The following is a 19248-nucleotide window of genomic DNA, read 5'->3' on the forward strand; positions in this document are numbered from 1 at the left end:
AGTCTAATTTGGGTTAAATCTGCTTGGTGTTCTATAATCTTTTTGCACTTGAATACTGATATTTTTTCTAGGTTTGGTATGTTCTCTGATGTTATCCCTTTGAATAAACTTTCTACCCCTATGTCTTTCTCTACCTCCTGTTTGCCTCCTGTTTACCTTCCTCCCTCTTAACTCCATCCCTGCCTCTACCTCCTCTTTAAGGCCAATAACTCTTAGATTTGCCCTTTTGAGGCTATTTTTTTAGATCTCATAGGCATGCTTCATTCTGTTTTACTCTTTTTTCTTTCTCTGACTGTATTTTCAGATAGCCCATTTTCAAGCTCACTAATACTTTCTTCTGCTTGATCAATTCTGTTGGCAAGAGGCTCTTATGCATTCTTCAGTTTATCAGTTGAATTTTCAACTCCACAATTTCTGCTTGATTCTTTTTAACTTTTTTCAGTCTGTTCATTAAATTTTTCTGATAGGATTCTTAATTCCTTCTCAGTGTTATCTTGAATTTCTTTGAGTTTCCACAAAAAAACTGTTTCGAATTATCTGTCTGAAAGGTTGCACATCTCTGTCTCTCCACAATTGGTCTTTGGTACCCTATTTAGTTTGTTTGGTGAGGTCATGTTGTCCTAGATGGAAATGCTGTGGATGCTTTTGGATGTTCATCATTGTCTGGGTATTGAAGAGTTAGGTATTTTATTGTAGTCTTCACATTCTGGGCTACCGATCCTTCTTGGGAAGGCATTCCAGGTATTTGAGGGGACTTGGGTGTTAACGATCTAAGTTCTTGGTCACTGCAGCTGTATCTTCATTAGGGGGCACTGCAATCTCAATAATGTTGTGGCTTTTGCAGTCTTATAGAGGTACTGGCTAAGTTGTCTTGGATAAGATCAGGAAGAATTCTCTAGATTACCAGGTACAGACTTTTCCTTTACTTCCCCCCAAACCATGGGTGTTTCTCTCTCTGTGTAGAGCTGCCTGGAGCTGGAGCAGGGTTGATAGAAGCCACCCCTGTGGTCACTACCACTGAGACTGTGCTGGGTCTGACCTGAAGCCAGCACAGCACTGAGTCTTCCCCAATGCCCATTCACTGTAAATCACTGCCTGGGTAACACCTATGTTCACTCAAGGCCCTAAGGCTCTACAGTCAGCAGGTGGCGAGGCTTGTGTTCTTTCCTTCAGAGTGGCAAGTTCCCCTAGCCTAGGTGCATTCAGAGATGCTGTCTAGGAGCCAGGGCCTGGATTTGGAAATCTCAAGAATCTACCTGGTGCTCTATTCTACTACAGCTGAGCTAGCTCGCAACCCTCAAGACAAAGTCCTTCCTACTCTCCCCTTTCCGCAATCAGGGAAGTCTACCACCAGCCTAGGCCCATTGCAAATACAGCCTGGCTACCGCCAGTGTTCACTGAAGGGCCAAGGACTCCTCAGTCAGCTTGAGGTTGATCCTGCCAAACCTGGAACTCTCCCTTGGGGGCAGTAGTCTGCCCTCTTGCCCAGAGCAGGTCCAGAAATTCCATTTGAGTGCAAAGGCCTGGATCCAGGGACCTCAATGGGCCCGATTGGTGTTCTACCCAACTAGGGCCAAGCCGCTACTTAATCTGCAAGAGCAAGTCTCCTTTACTCTTTCATTTCTTTTTCTCAAGCAGAAAGAATCTCTTCCCATAGCCACCACACCTCTCTGTATGTGCTAGGTCACACCTGAAGCCGGCATGTCTCTGAGTCTCATTCACGACCTACAGCAAGTAGTGCCTGGGTACTGATGCTGATTATTTAGGATCCAAGGGCTCTTTAGTCAGCAGGTCATAAATCCTCCCAGGACTGGGTTCTTCCTTTCAAGGCAGTGGGTTCTCTTTTGGCTCAGGGAGTTTCTAGAAATGTTGTCTGGGAGCTGGGGCCTAGAATGGAGGCCTCAGGACTCTGCCCGGTGCCCTACCCTACTGTTGCTGAGCTGGTATCCAAATTGCAAAACAAAGTCCCTCTTTACTCTTCTCTCCTCAAGTGGAAGGAAGGAGTCTCTCCTGGAGTTGTGAGCTGCACTGCCTGGGGTTAGGGGAGGTGTGGCAGAAGCACTCACTTGGCTGCCCTGGCTGGTATCTCACTAAGTCATGTGCTCCTAAAGTCCACTGGCTCTGAGCCCAGCATAGCATCATAACTTGCCAAAGAATTACAGTCTATGTGGTGTAGACTGCCTTTCAAGTTTATTTAGTACCCCAGAACCCTTTAGCCCATGGTGGTGAGGCTTTCTGGAACTCAGGTTCTGACTGCTGGGATGGGCAAGTCCCGTCTTGCTAGGGCTGGTTGAAATGCTCCCTCTGTGGGTGATGGCTGAGTTCTGCCTGGTGTTGCTTTCTGTCATGATGATGTAGCACTATTTTCGAATGTAAAAAATTCCATAATCACTACAGTCTCCCTCCCACAGGACAGAGATTTTCTCTCCATGCCACTTGGCCACTGCCAAGGGATGGAGGAGGTGTAGTGTCAGCAACTCAAGACTGTCTTTTCTGCCTTCTTCAGTGCCTCTTTCAGCAATATGAAGTTAAAGCCTGGTATTGTGATTACTCACTTGATTTTTGGTTCTTATGAAGTTGCCTTTTTGTGTGAATAGTTCTTCAGTTTGGTGTTCCTGCAGGGTTAATGATCGGAGGCTTCTATTCAGCCATCTTGAACTGCCTCCTTCCAAATTATTCTTCTTGAACTTTACAAAAGTAATTTTACATTCTACCCCTTTGTCAGGATTTTTCTGTAGCCCCAAAATTTGCCTCAACTCACCACTATTGTGAATGTCATAACAGCTATCAGTAATAAACATCAGTGTTGAATTTTGTATAGCACTTTTGGAAAGAATTTTTGGGGCAGCAAAGATCCTCTTTCCTCATTGGATTGCCATGTAAACATTCTGTGCATTCTGTGTAACCTGTTATATAACCATTACCAGCTTGGGAAAGAGAAGACAAAAGGAAAATTTGCTGCTGAGTTTCTGTAGGTGAGACTAGATCTGCTTATTCAAATAGTCAGCAAACAAATTAGTGACTTCTTGCCAATGCGAAGAAAATGACAGCACTCAAGAGACGATGATTGTTTTATTTTTTTAATTTTATTTTTATCGAGCAACACTTCATTCCATAAAATAGAATTAGTATTCCCTATTCCTTGGCATTTTTAAGAAACTACCAATTATTTGATTTATTTTGTACACTGACTTACATGATATGATAATGTTTATGGCTGTACTAATTTCATTTGTTGCTTGCTGAAATGTCTTCATTTTTCTAGTTTTAGGTCTGCTAAGATGTTCTGTCAGAATACTACATACAGTTTGAGTATCTTTTATCCAAAATGCTTGGGACCAGAGTATTTCAGATTTTGGATTTTTTTTCAGATATTGGAATATTTGCAAATACATATCAATGATAATGATATTTGGAAAATATGATTTAGTGTTATTCAAGTACAAAGCTTGAGGATAGCCACCTGGGAAACACAGTCTCCAAAAGAATGAGTGAGTGTTCCAAAGTGGGGAAGTTTTCACTTATATAGGCAGAAACAGAAGTTTACAGGGTTGCAGCATTTTCCATACAAGGTCATTACATAGTTTGTAGTGATTTGATTGATTACAGCTTGCTACATTCCAAGGAAGATTGCTTTGACATTCTGCAAGGAAGGGCAGTGTTCTAAAGGGGTCTTGTCTTATCTCTGGTGGTATTCCATCTTTTGTAATCATTTTTAGGACAGTGATGAAGACATTTAATCTATAATCGAAGAAGCAGAAGTTGCAGCTTCATGCTATGTGGCTCAGGCCACATAGTCCCATTCCTCTCAAGCCTTAACAAATATAAAGTTCCAAAAGCTATAGGTTTGGATTATTTAGTTTTACATATACACTAAGATCTCTTGGGGCTGGGACCCAGTTATAAACATGAAATTCATTTATGTTCCATATGCACCTTGTACACATAGCCTGAAGGTAATTTTATATAATATTTTAAATAATTTTGTATATGAAACAAAGTTTGTGTTAAGTACTTGCATATGGAATTTTTTACCTGTGGTATCATGTTGGTGCTTCAAAATTTTTGGCTATTGGACCATTTCAGATTTTGGATTTTCGGATTAGGGATTGCTCAACTTGTACTTTAGGTTTTGAGGGCCATAAGGACTCTGTGGCAACTAGTCAACTGTCTCATGTAGTGCAAATGCATCCATACATAATATGTAAACAAATGGGCATGGGCATGCTGTGCTCTAACAAACTTTATAAGAACTGTTAGCTGACCCCTGATCTAGTTGATAGACTGACTGACTTCCATGTGGAATAGTAGTGTAAGCTCCTGTTGTCACTAATTATTTTCTCCATAGTGTTTCTAAAAGTCATGGTAGTAAAATTACTGTATTTCTTTTTAAATGATAATTAAAAGCATTAAAAGGTCCATGCATTCTTTTTTCTTTTTTTTTGGTTAACATGCTATGTGCTATTGAAATGGCAAACCTACCTTCTTACTATCCTTTAGACAATCCAGTCACACTCCTGCTGCAGGGCCTTTGCACTTGCTGATGCAGATACCAACCGGAACATAAGACACTCTGCCTCTTTGTCTAGATTTATGCTCAGATAACAGTTTTATCAATGACATCTTCACCACCCTAAATACGTAGCAACCCAACTTCACATACTTGTCCTACACTTGGTTCTATCTTTAGTCCTCTACTTTCTCCCCACCCCAAGGTACTTAGTACCATCTGTCATAGTATATGTTTTTTATTTAGTTATTCGTATTCTGTCTCCATCCACTTGACTAATAGGAGGACAGAGATTTGTTTGCTTTCATCTGCTTTATCCCTAGTAATTAAAATATTAATGGTTCCTGGCATATAATAGTCAACAAACATTGTTGGAAAAAAAATGAGTGGATGAATGAATGAGTCGAAGGCTTATCTATATCATTAATTAATGCTTTGATGTTTTCAGAATAAATAAATGCACATTTAAATTTCAGGAACGGAAAACAGTTCTTCCTTCAAAGCATGCAGTACCTGAAGTAATAGAAGACTTTCTCTGCAATTTCTTGATCAAAATGGGAATGACCAGAACTCTTGATTGCTTTCAGTCTGAATGGTAAACAATTATGTCGATAAATAGTTCTCTTAAAATTCTAACATTTAACATATACACTTTTAAGTGTCTTAGGAGACTTTGAAATGACTCAGCCTATGAAAAATGACTAGAAACTTTTCCCATCTCCAGCTCTGAAACCACAACACACACACACACACACACACACACACACACACACAAATCAGAATAGCAGTTACAAAGACATTTTTATTAAACATCTTTCCCAAATATTTAAGTTTAAGTAATTTTTTAAAAATCAAGAAACTTGAATATCTCCTGGAGTTATAAAACACAAAGTTATTTTATGAAAACATTTCCTAATATTTTTGTGTAATTATTGAGAGTATTTCCTGTATTTAGACATTATACTAAACAGTACTGCTTTACTTCCTTATTTTATTTATAGTGTAATGGCTTGTCTTTTTCTACTCACATAGCTGATTATATTTCTATGAATATTCTTCAGTTAGAAGTAAGTGGAATTGTATTTTGAATATCACTTAAACACAATATTTTCTTGTTATAATTGAAAATTTTAATAACTAGTTATGAAAATCAGTAAGTGTACCTTTATTCCTTTGTTATAATAATAATGTCACCAGGCAGGCATACTTTCAGTTTCCTGACATTGTTTAAATAAATTTATTAAATGATTAGCTATGAAAATATATTTGAACTTTAATAGCTATTGCGTATTCTAGAAAGGGGGATTAATATGATATCTAAAGATGTTTGTAATTAGGACTAATTCCTAATTTTAAATAAATTTGCAATGTATGGATAATTTGTAATTTTTACTCATCCAGCTGTGGTATAAATTTTTATTTTTTGCTTTTTTTAGTTCTCATCTTCTGAGAACATGCACATAAGAGCAATCAGTTTCATTATTTTAAATTGCACATCTAATGTTAATAAATTCTATGAGGAGAATTATTTTTCATTAATACAGTCTAAGAAAAACAAAGTTCAGTGGAAGAAAAATAATACTGCTTCTCTTAAATTTGGAAATAGTGTGAATTATTTAAAATAATTTTTTGTAAAAATATCCCTAAGAAATATAATAATTACAAATGTACTAGAAAATATATTTTTTGTAAAAGTAGGTAGATGATTAATTTACAGTGCTAATAAAGTGAAAGATTAATATGATTCACTTAACTTTCTGTGTTCCAACAATATGTGTTAGGACATGTGATGCTTATATGTTAGGCCAGTCCAAAGTGTAAAATGATTTTCTTAGAATAATCTGGATCCAAGTATACTGTTAACAATTTGGTGACTATTGTCATATTTTACTTTTAGATTTAGCAATCTGAATTGAGATGAAATTTCAGGAAACTAGATTACTGTTAGTATTAGGATTTAAAGTCCTCCCAAACTAAGCATACTAGTCATAAGATAAAATTGGTATAACGTATCTCTTTATGAGTTTAGAATATTATGGTTCAAGTAATTTTATCCTTATCCCTAGCTGCCAGTTTGCAATGAGATTACATTGTATTGAATACCTTATTTCATATGAAACATTTTTTATTTTGATTAGAAAACTTCACCTGTTCTACATAGTAAAATTATAGGAATATTAAATATATTATTTTTTATCATTTTTACCGCAGGAAAAAACACTTAGAATATATCATTGCTATGAATTCACTTAATCTTTCAAAACATGACCAAACAAGGATTTTCCTGTGTTAGTTTGTTAAAATAAGCAAACAAACAAAACACTGGGCAGTAAAATTTGATATAGGTTCTTTCACTCCTCAAGCAGAAAATGCAATAGATCCTTTAAATCCAGGGTTAGAAAACTAAGATCCTTGGGCCAAATCTAGCCTGCTTCCTGATTTTTAAAATAAAATCTTATTGGAACACAGACATGACCTTTCTTTAGGTATTGTATATGGCTGCTTTCACTCTGTAAAAGCAAAGTTAATTAGTCACAACAGGGGTGATATGGCCTGCAAAGATAGTTTTGCCAATTCTAAAATATTTATTCTCTGACCCTTTTTACAGAAAAGAGTTGCCAGAACACAGTAGGAATTTGTTCTATGAACCACTAAAAAGTTTCCATTGCAGGTTTAGTCAATGCTTCAATTCTATTTATATGCCTATTTTAGAATTATCAATGGGCAATGGTAATTTTTCAGGGGGGAAAATTAAAGAAGAAATTAAAATGGAGAAAATATGATAATCTAATTTCAGTACCCTTACCTGAGCATATGTCATCCATCTGTCTTCCTACACTGACTGTTCCCCTATTAACATTGTCAGAACTACTCACCCTAAAGATACATTCTTACTTTTTTTGCCTCTTACTACACTTCTTTTTAAACCATTTTTCCCTTTCCAGCCAATGTTTTGAAAACAGAGTTTAAATTTTTTTTCTTTCTTCACCTTTTTACTTCCTATTCAACACTTGGTTCTCTCCAGTTTGGCCTATTCGCACCATTTCACAGAAGGTAGGGTGGTAATGAAAATGCCATCAAAAGTAATAGTACAATTATTTATAACATTTAATTGCTAATTTAATTTTTTTAATAATGGAAGAGATTGTAAATTAAGAGTATATTTCATTAGTTTGCATGAAAGAAATATTACAGCTTTTAGACGATAAAATTTGTCATAACATTTAATCACTTAAATGTGAGCAGTGCAGTTATAACTTTCTGGGGATGGTTAAGTTTTAAAGCCAGAGCCTAGAATTAAAATTACCTTTGATATAGCCCTTATGATATAGCCTTATGATATAGCCTTATGTTGCCCAAGTATGTACAGGAAATATGTATGGTGTTGTGTATACATTAATGATTCCCAGTGAACACTACACAAATATTTGTTCCTTTGTCATTTGATCTTATTGCTGTTTCTTCAATTAGTGAGGACTTGGCTTCTAGTTATATGTCCCATAAGAATATTTTTTCCCCAGTCATTATTAAGTTTAATGCAGGAATGTAGTGACTCTTCTACATAACATAAAAGTTAGCAAAAGCTAATTTTTGCTGTTACATTATGATAAATTTGACCACTATAAATACATCTGCACAGATTTATGTACTATAATATTAAGAGAGCAGCCATTTAGGTGAGTATTTAATTTAAATTTTTAAAACAAAATTAATACCGTGTTTATTAAATATGAGGGATTTAAAAATATTTAAGAAGGTGAAGCCTTAGGCTTATCACTCAGAAATTTACTTTGTATCATTTTTATTGATATAGTATATTCTCATGCATTATTTCATTTACTTCTCCCAACAACTGTATCTAGCAGGTAGCCACAGCCATATTTCTATTTTATGGGTAAGGAAAGGGGATAGGGAGATAAGGAAAGGGGATAGGGAGATTAGGAAATCTCCTCAGTGAGTGTCACCACGTCATGGCCAGTAAGTGGCAGAGTCAACCTAGGACATACTGATCTTAAAGACCAGTCTCCTAACCACAGGGCTATATTGTACAATTATACAAGAGAATCTTTGAAAAAATTAATAAAGGTGCCTTTTGGCTTGGCTGGATACTAAAAGGACCTAAGAAAATATTAATTTAGAATTCAAATTTGTGCCTATTTTCTATATTGGTTTGAGGAATCTTGGGGCCAGTAATAAACATGTCAACCGTGCTATATTTTTCCTGAGAGAGACTGTCTGGTTCTAAGTGATAGTCGCGATAGTGCTGGGGATTCTAACATCCTTAGTTTGTACAGTAATTAATTTTGTCTGTGTTGGTAATGTATTTCCCTAAATCTTTACGAAAACGAGGAAAAGTTCTCATTATAGGCTTCGTATAAGGAGATTATAATCAAGATGACCTTTCCCCTGTCTTTTACATCCTATGCCTTGGGTGCCACCATGAGGGAAAAATAATCCTTATTCTTCTGACACCATTTGTATGTTTATTGGAATTCTGTCATAATATTCATTATTTATGGCAGTGAGTCTTAAATGCTTTTGTTATGTGGACAAAATTTTATGAAATTTCTATGTACTTTCTCCCTGAAATTCATATATATTCTCCATTTCTATATAATTCTAAGTAGTTTATGGATCGCCTGGTAAATATTAAGAGAATTAATGCAATTTTATTAGTGATAATTTTATTGGCAGTTTCATTGAGATCAAATTATATTTAAAATTTCTAATAGTTATGGCAATCTTTTTTCCCACCTGAACACTTTTCACTCTTATTTTAAGAGTGAGTGAAAAAGAAGAAAAAATAAAAAGTCAGGATATTTCTTAAAACAAAACAAAACAACAGATACATACAAACTGAAGCAAACCACAAAAATATTATGTATGAGAATTCAGATTTTATTGAGAAATATACTTCTGTAGTTTGTGCATTAAAATTCCTAATTACTTGTATTATTATCTAAAAATGAGCCTGAAGTCATCTTTCATATTTTTATATGGATGGCAGAAAATTTACCTGATAAATAATTTTTGAATGTCCTGAGATATATACTATGTAATGAATGTTGTATTTGGATTTGTGCTTCTTTTATCACATACTATTTTATTTATAGTATTTAATTTAGAGGAAAAACTATTAAATCACTTTTTTCCTCATAGAAAATTTCTCTAGTGGTTTTTCCACATTAAATAAAGCAAGGTGCTGAAAACCAATTTTATGGTCAGAAAAAGCTTATGGTGTAATACTTCAATCAATCCCTATGTCTTCTCTTCTGAGATAAGTATAAATCACATTCCTAGTACAGATTACTTACTGAATTTATGATTCAATTGATACCTATTTCCTGTTTTATAAATTGTGGCAAATATAATGGAATATTGACTCAATTATCTTAATCTTCAGGATATTCTATTGGGGGGATCCTCTTGCTCTTTTTTTAGAAAAAATCAGATAAAGTATGTAACACAAAATATGTGACTTTATAAATATGTAACATTATTATGATTTATAATATGAAACTACTGATAATTTATAATTTTTAGCTCTAATATTTAGCTCATCTAGAGCAAACTTTGTAGGGATTTATTAATAACTTTATTACTTGAAATATTTTTCTGTGCTCAAATTTTTTTTTAACTTTATTGATTGCCATACACAGTGATTAAAATTGTAATTATTTACAATCTGCAATTGATTCTCTGATGTTGCTTCTTATTTCACTGAGAAAATAGAAGTTCCATCACTCCCACCTCCCTCTTTACCACCCTGCTGCCTCTGGCCTCAGGTGTTCTTCTCTTCTCCCTCAGACTCTAATGTTATCTGAAGCCAACTTTCATTTTGTCTGCTTGATACCAGCCCCTCTCACAGACTTAAGGATACTGCTTTTGTAATCGTCCGTCTTTTACCTCCATTGTCAGTTTTTTTCCTCTTTGCTGGGTCATTCCCATAAGCATACAGATGTGCAATAATATCTCACATTTTAAAAAAGGAAGAGAAGAACCACCCTAGATTTCATATCTTCTTCTAAGTTCATCTTGATTCCCTATGCTTTGCTTTAGAGCATATCTCCTTGAAAAAAGTTTGTTGCCACTTCCTCATTTCCGAGTCTCTCAGATGTACTCTCAGTTTGGCTTTTATCTGCATGACTCTATTGAAAACTTTTTTTTTTAATAGTGACTTTCACAGTGCCAACTTCAGTAATTGATTCTCAGTATTCTTTTCAGACTCCTGGCAGCATTTGTCACTGTTGTTCAGTTCTTCCTTTTTAGAACACTTTCTTCATTTGGCCCCTGGGCACAGCTCTCAGATTCTCCCACTATTTCACGGGCCTCTCTTGCTTAGTCTTTTTTGGTAGTGTTTTCCCTTCAACCTGGAAGCAGTGTAGTGTTCATGGCTCACTCCTAGGACCTCTTCATTTCTTTCTTTCTTTACTTTCATTTCTCACTGCCTAGCTGGTCTCTTTCAGTCTCATGACTTTAAATAGTATCTATAATGTTGATTACCAAATTTAAATTGCCAACCCTGACTTTTTTCCTGAACTCTGAACATGTATACTCAACGTTTGTCTTCACTTAAATGTCTGCTAAGCATATTACATTTAACACGAATGGAAACAATCCCTTAATTACTCCAGCCAATCTGCTCCTCCTGCATTTGTCCCCACTTAGTAAATAAATGGCTATCTGTTGCTCAGCCAAAAACCCTGGAGTCGCACTTGCCTTCTCTCATTTACCAACATCTGACAGTTGATCCATCAGAGAGTCCTGCTGGCCCCACCTTGACAGCATTTCTAGAAGGTACTTACTTCTCATAATCTCCACTGCTACCAACTTCCTTCAAGCCACCATGCTCTCTCCTTGACTACTGCAATAGCCTGCTAACTGGTCTCTCTGATTCTATGCTTGCTAGACTAATCCCTTTAAAACATAAATCTGGTCAGTGTCACTTGTCTCAAAACCTTCCTATGGGTTACTTCTGATTCAGAGTAAAATTGCTTTCCTCACTGTGGCTCCCTGCTGTTTTCCTGACTCATCTTTCACCATTCTCTCCTTGGTCGCTTAGTTGGCTTCAGTTCCAGACACTCCAGGTATCCTGGCTGTTTGTTCTTTCTTGTAGTTGCCAAACACTTCCTTGGTTCAGGGCCATTGCATTTACTTCTCCATCTGCCCCAGCTGCTTCTCTCCCAGGTATCCACATAACACAGTCCCTCATTTCCTTTAGATCTATGTTCAGATATCACTTTGTCAGTCATGTTTGTCATTCATGCCCACCCTATATAAAATAGCACAAGCACTCCCATCAGTGTTTCCACCTCATTCTTCCTATATCTTTTGGACAGCTTATTTAACTTCATAGAACTTATCACCCTCCCCACTAGAATGGAAACTCCATGAAATAGGGACGTAGACATTTTTGTCAATTTTGCTATTGTCTAGATCAGTGCCTGGAACATAGGAGATGTTCAGTTATTATATTTTATACACCATGATGATATTGGTACCTAGAAGTCATATTTTATTCTAAAATATATTATGAATGTTGGACATTTTAACTTATAAATGTAATACTGCAACTAATTACTATAACACTCCCTGAGACTTAACTTTTTGAATTGTACATAAATTAAGCCAATTTGGCAGAAAGAAATGACATAAACCCTTTTGTTTGATTTTGTCCTAGGTATGAGTTAATACAGAAAGGAGTGACTGAACTTAGAACTGTTGGGAATGTTCCAGATGTCTACACCCAGATTATGCTTTTGGAAAATGAGAACAAAAATTTAAAGAAAGATTTGAAGCACTACAAACAAGCAGCTGAGTATGTTATTTTTTAAATGACATTTTCTTCTTTTTCTTTTGGACTAAATAAAAGAGTTGAATGAAGCTGATATATGTAATATACCAGAGCCTTAATTTTGGAAAACTGAATTTTTCTAGTTGTAAAGAATGTGAGAGGCTTCACTAGCAAATTAATTAAACAGATGGTCAGAACTATCATAATTGTAACTTACCAACAAGAAGGGAATGCAGGGAGTTGTTTAGGAGATGGTACATTTGTTATATAACGTTCACTTCCTTATGTATTTGATAGTCTTTTCATGGTTTATAACATTTTCTCCTGTAAAGATAGGCTAATTTCTGAAATAATAATTAAATTTATAGAAAGCCGAGAGGAAAGTGCTAGTTTATTCCTGGTAGAGGAATTTCTGTATTTGAAAATTCTCCAGAAGGAATAATATAAACTGTGGACTTTGGGTGATAATGATATGTAGGTTCATCAGTTGTTAACAAATGTACCTCTCTTTTGGGGGCTATTGATAATGGGGAAGGCGGTGCATGTGTGGGAGTAGGAGGTGTATGGGACATCTCTGTACCTTCTAATCAATTTTGCTATGAACTTAAAACTGCTCTAAAAATAAAGTTTATTTTAAAAAAAGATAATTCTCTATACTGTTTTCCATACAGGTTGAACTAATTTACATTCCCACCAACCATGTATGAGTGTTCTCTTTTCTGCACGTTCTCACCAACATCTGTTATTTTTGACTTTTTAATAATAGCTGTTCTGACTGGTGTAAGATGATATCTCAATGTGGTTTTGACTTCAGTCCAGCAGTTCCACTACTGGGTATCTACTCAGTTGTATAAAAATTCCACCCACACTCTTACGTTTATTGCAGTGCTATTGATGATAACAAAGTCATGGAATCAACCTAAGTGTCCATCAGCAGATGATGGGATAAAAAATGTGGCATTTATATGCAATGGAATACTATTCAGCCATAAAAATGAATGAAATCAGGCCTTTTGCAGCAACATGCATGGAACTCGAGGCCATCACGCTTAGTGAAATGACTCAGAAACAGAAAGTCAAAAACCACATATTCTCACTTATAAGTAGGAGCTAAGCAATAAGTACATATGGACATATAGAATGGAATAATAGATACTGGAGACTTTAAAAGGTGGGAGAGTTGGAGGAAAGCAAGTATGGGTAAAATGTCCACTACTTGGGTGATTGGTATACCAGAAACCCAGACTTCATCACTATGCAATATATCCATGTAAAACAACTGCACTTTTACCCCTTAATCTATAAAAATAAAAAAATTTATAAAAGAAAATATAAACTATCCATAATTTCACCACCCAGGGCCAGCCACTTACCATTTTGTTGAATAGCAGTCTTGACTTTCCTCAATGCATATATATTAATGCATATTTATGAGTACCTTTTAAATATAAACTGCACTAATACCATATTTGGTAAGTTCCTTTTTCATTCAAGAGTACATTATTAATATATTTTATGAAAATAAATTTTATTCTAACTTAAAAGAAAATTACTGAAAGGAAACCTTTGTTTTGTAATTTTCTGGCATAAATTTATTCATAGAAGAGAAGCCAAATCTCTCCACACCTTTCTTTCTTTCTACAATTAATGGAAGACATGCAATTCCTGGTGAACAATTTTAGATAAACAGCCAGTGTTATTCTGATAAGGAATATGTGAATGCATTAACTTGGGGTGAATCTGCTCATTTGAGGCAATGTTATATGGAAAAATCAATGCTCAGATGTGAAGCAGAGTTCATGTTTTATTTATTTATTCATTTTTATTAAATATAGTTAAAGAGGGCCTTTCTCACTTAAAGAATCATATTAAAACCAAAATTAGATTGATGGAACTAACTTATAGGAACATAATATTGTTAAGATTTTTGATAAGTTTAAAGAAACATGCCTTTTCATTGAGAAGTAGAGAAAATATTTAAAATAAGCTCTTGTAAAAGATGGCAGTAAATAATTTGTATGATATCATTTATTCAGGTATTGTCTGTACTTGTAGAAATGTTTTTGCAAGGTATATAAATTTTGTATTATCTATGGATGTAATGTACCATCTAGAATTTTATATTTTACATTAGAAGTGTATGATGATTCAGAAGAATATATTACTAGAACCAGTGTTCTCTCTATTCTTCGTTCCATTTCTCAAAAGTGACTATTTGCCCTGTTGCTCACTATGATTTTGTATATTCATCTAATGGATTCACTGGGAATTTGATACAGCATATTTCTCACAGTGCTGCCTGGCACAGTGTTTCAGTTCCTGATCTCCTTTGAATTACTGCTTGAGTTTGCTAATTTTCTTTTAAATAGATCAAAGCAGCCTCTTTATGCCATAAGTTTAGCTCCAGTGACATTGAATAGTCATTGTTAAGTACTGGTCGTTTGTTGAATATTACGTTTAATAGCAACAATATAAAATAATATATTACTCATGCAGATTATTAACTTAATGTTAAAAGAAGCCAGGATTAAAATGTATCACTCAAATAAAACATCTTGTCTTACTAACATATCAGATTATAGTTTTAATTTTAACAGTTTATGGCTATTTCTCGAATCTATCTCATTCAATAGAACTTACAATCTAAAAAATTAGACAAGGAAAATTTGTGTTTGCTTTACTCTACTTGACATGGAAGATTTGAAAGGAAGCTGCTTGATCCTTAGTAGATACTTAATCTTTATTTTGTTGAGTGGATATTAAGCATGGTGTGCTTGCACAGCACATTTTAGTAAAGTGCTTCCTTATAGCCTGGTTCTACTGATGCATTCTTAGAAAATGGAGAATGAAGTTTTCTTTTGTTTTGTCAGTAGTTTTTTTATTGATACATAATAATTGTATATACATTTATACAATAATTGTACATGTGATATTTTGATACATATGTATCAAATACAGTTGTACATATGATAATTGTACATGTGTTATTTTGATTACATACATACAATGTGTAGTAATCAAATCAGAGTATTTAGGATATCCATCACCCGAAACATTTATTTTTTTTGTGTGTGTTGGGAACATTTCTAATCTAACTATTTTGAAACAGATGATAAATTATTGTTAACTGTAGTCACGCTACTGTGATATTGAACACTAGAACTTAACCCTTCTGTCTAACCGTTTGTATCCATTAACCAATTTCTCTTCATCTTTCCACCCAACGTTCCCTGCATACTTCCCAGCCTCTGGTAATTATCATTCTCCCTGCTACCTCCATGAGATCAACTATTTTAGCTCCCACATGAGTAAGGACACGCAATATTTGTCTTTCTGTACCTGGCTTATTTCACTTAACATTAATAATCTCTAGTTTCATCTGTGTTCCTGCAAATTATAGGATTTCATTCTTTTTTTAAAACTGGCTTAATAACATTCCATTGTGTATATGTGCCACATTTGATTTATTTATTCTTCTGTTGATGGATACTTAGGTTGATTCCACATTCTTGGCTATTGTGAATAGTGCTGCAATTAAGTTTTGAAAAAAGTTTTCCAAACTACATTTGTCATGCTACCAGCCTGCCCCAAATGGTAGTATTTAATCATCTAGGATTTTCAATTTGACCTCTGAGGATAATTTTCAAATAGCAATTAGTAATAAACATGAGATTCCCTATATTGAACTTGAGCTAATGTTTGTATTTTTAGGATTAGGATATTTCTTAAGGCAAAATAATTGTAGATATAAAATACTTTTCTAATAATAATTTTTAATACACAAAAAAGTCAGGTTGCAGGTATGTATTGTTCTTGATTATACTAATAGCATTTAGTGATGTATCTAGGAAAATCAAATAAATAATACAGCTATAAAATTAATATTTATCTGGGGGAAAGTTGCCATGGAAAGAGTACTGATCTTAAAGTTCAAATACCTGGCTTCTAATATTCTGTTACTTATTAACTCAGTTTACTGAATTACTCCCAGTTTTCTTACTAACCTGGGAATTGTTTTGCATAATGTTATTAATTTCTATGGAATAATGTGATAATTAAATGAGACAAGCTATGTTAAAGAGCTTTGTAAATCACAGAGTGCTTTGAAATGTCAGCTATTATCAATAACTAAACGCTGTCATCTCTAGGTTTTTATTAATCACATCATTAATATTTTTTAAATTCAGCAATGATGAAGCATGAAGAAAGAAATGAAAGGAGAAAATATTTCCCACTAAAATATCATTTGAATTGTCATAATTAAAGCAGGGAATTGTCATTTTCTGTGTTGTCAACAGTGTCAATTTTTGACTATAAGTTTTCTCTGTACCTGCTATAAATATAGATTATCTGTCTTCCAAAATATAAAGTTGGGAAAATAACTGTTGAGAACATTTCTGTATAGATGTTTTTATGGAGAAAATGATCTTATTAAAAATTTATAGTTACATTGGAAGTAAAAATATTTCCCATACTGGATATTGAAGAAGAATGTTTTTCTCAGAAAAGGAGAGCATACGTTTTCTATTGAAATGTAGACCAATTGTTATTTGAAATGCAAAAGTCTGAAATTGCATTTAAAGCAGATGACCACAGTTGCAGAGATTTGGTGGTTGACACCAACATGGCACATGTATACATATGTAACTAACTTGCACGTTGTGCACTTGTATCCTAAAACTTAAAGTATAATAAAAAATAAATAAAAAAAAGTAAAAAAAAAGATTATAAAACATCACTTAGAATTGTATCTTTCACAGTTTAGACACTATATTCATTCATAAACCTTGTTTTATTTGGTAGTTGTCATGCCAAAAGATTTACTTTGGTCTGAAGTTTATAAATAACTACTATGAGTTTTATTAATTAAAACCTTTTTGCTTGATCTTCTTGCCTGTTTTCACTAGCATTTTATGTCTTCTTTCCATACTGTAGACAATGCAAAAAAAAAAAAAAACAAAACTCGTTTGGATGATTGATTCCTAAAAGCACCAGTGTACTTGAACTTTAACATCTTGCAGTCTGGCTTTCATTTCACTTTTTCTCAATTGGCCTTGGACACAAGAGAACTGTTTGACACCCAAATTTAGCAGTCTTTTTTTTCCATTTGTATATCCTATTTTTTATTCCTATCTTCCATTAGCATCTGTGACATCATACTGTTCTGCCCCTCCTTCTACCTTAGTGACAGGCTTCTTTTCCTTTTCTTAACGCCAGACAGTTGACACTCTTTAAGTACATTAGGATAACCATTGACTACATGTGAATATTGACAAATACAACATATATTAGGTAGTGGTAAGTGCTATGAAGAAAAATAACAGGTAAAGGAGCAGACGGGGTGCTGTTTTATGTAGGATTGGTAAGGGATGGGGCAGGGAGCAGGGGAGCACATCAGAAACCCGAAGAGACTGAGGGAAAAAGCCAAGTATAAACTTGGGAAAATGGAATTCCAGGCAGAGGAAAAAGGAAGTATAAAGAGGATGTGGTGGAGACAGGTTGGCTTGTTAGAGGATTAGCAAGGAGGCTATAGTGGCTCTAACCAGTGGGTTAGTGGTAGAGGCCTTTGCTAGAAACTTACTTTTTCCCCCAGGTGGCATGTGAAGCTAATAGTTTGAGCAGAAGCATGTGAACAGGCTTCGGCATGGAAAAATGCTCAATGTTACTAATTGTCAAGGAAATGCAAATCAAAAGTAAACGAGAAATCACCTCATGCTTTTCAGGATGGCTATTATTAGAAAAACACAAACAATACGTCTGGCGCCGTAGCTGATGCCTGTAATCCCAGCACTGTGGGAGGCCGAGGTGGGCAAATCACGAGGTCAGGAGATCAAGACCATCCTGGCTAACATGGTCAAACCCTGTCTCTTCTAAAAAACACAAAAAATTATGCGGGCATGGTGGTGGGCACCTGTAGTCCCAGCTACTCGGGAGGCTGAGGCAGGAGAATGGTGTGAACCCAGGAGCGGAGCTTGCAGTGAGCCGAGATTATGCCACTGCACTCCAGCCTAGGCAACAGAGCATGACTCAAAAAAAAAAAGAAAAATACAAACAATAACAAGTGTTGATGTAAATGTGGAAGAATTGGAACCCTTGCACATTACTGGTGGGAATGCAAATGGTGCAGCCACCACTGAAAACCGAATAAAGGTTCCTCAAAAAATTAAAATTCAAACTACCATATGATCAAGAAATCCCACTCCTGGGTATTTATTTGAAGTGAATTGAATTGAAACCAGGATCTCAGGCAGATATTAGCACTCCTGTGTTCATTACAGCATTATTCACAACAGCAAAATTATAGAAACAACCTAAATGTTCATTGACAGATGAATGGGTAAAAAAAATATGGTACATTCATGCAATGCAATACTACTCATCCTTTATAAAGAGGGAAATTCTGTAATATGTGAGGACATGCATGAACCTTGAGGACACTATGGTAAGTGAAATAAGACAGTCACAGAGGGATGATTACTGCATGATTCCCCATATATGAGGTATTTAATATGGTAAAATTCATAGAATCAAAGAGTAGAATGGTGGTTTCCAGGGGATGAGAGGAGAGGAAGATAGGGCATTACTAATCAAAGGGCATAGAGTTTTAGGTAAACAAAAATCAGTGCTACAGATTTGTTATATATCATTTTACTACAACCAACGATAGTGTATTGTACACTTAAAAATTTGTTAAGAGGATAGATCTCATGTTACCTTCTTACCATATACTCAAAGAAAGTAAACAGTATAGACTAATGAACCTCATAGACCTAAGGATAATCAACACTGTACTTTTGTCATTCTTATTTCACTTCTACTCTCACCCATTCCCTACTGTACCTCAAGTTATTATAATATATAATTTTTACAGTTTTTTTGTTATGCTTTATATACATTGAAATATATGTCTTAGCTATATAATTTTGACAAACAGATAAACTCT

At 34.7% G+C, this 19248-nt stretch overlaps 1 protein-coding gene across 4 annotated transcripts in view; it reads left to right on the forward strand.

The window, feature by feature from the left end:
- SPAG16 (sperm associated antigen 16) overlaps positions 1-19248 on the forward strand; it is a 1161609-nt gene that overhangs the window by 23980 nt on the left and 1118381 nt on the right. For 3 of the 4 annotated variants that reach the window (XM_054478489.2, XM_054478490.2, XM_054478491.2), the window contains exons 4-5: positions 4987-5105; positions 12192-12329. In XM_054478489.2, coding sequence (XP_054334464.1) covers positions 4987-5105; positions 12192-12329 — 257 coding nt within the window. The remainder of the gene's footprint in view (positions 1-4986; positions 5106-12191; positions 12330-19248) is intronic. The other variant, XM_054478492.1, reaches the window with a different exon arrangement.

This window comes from Pongo pygmaeus, chromosome 11 (assembly GCF_028885625.2).
Source record: "Pongo pygmaeus isolate AG05252 chromosome 11, NHGRI_mPonPyg2-v2.0_pri, whole genome shotgun sequence".
Classification (NCBI taxonomy): Eukaryota; Metazoa; Chordata; class Mammalia; order Primates; family Hominidae; genus Pongo; species Pongo pygmaeus.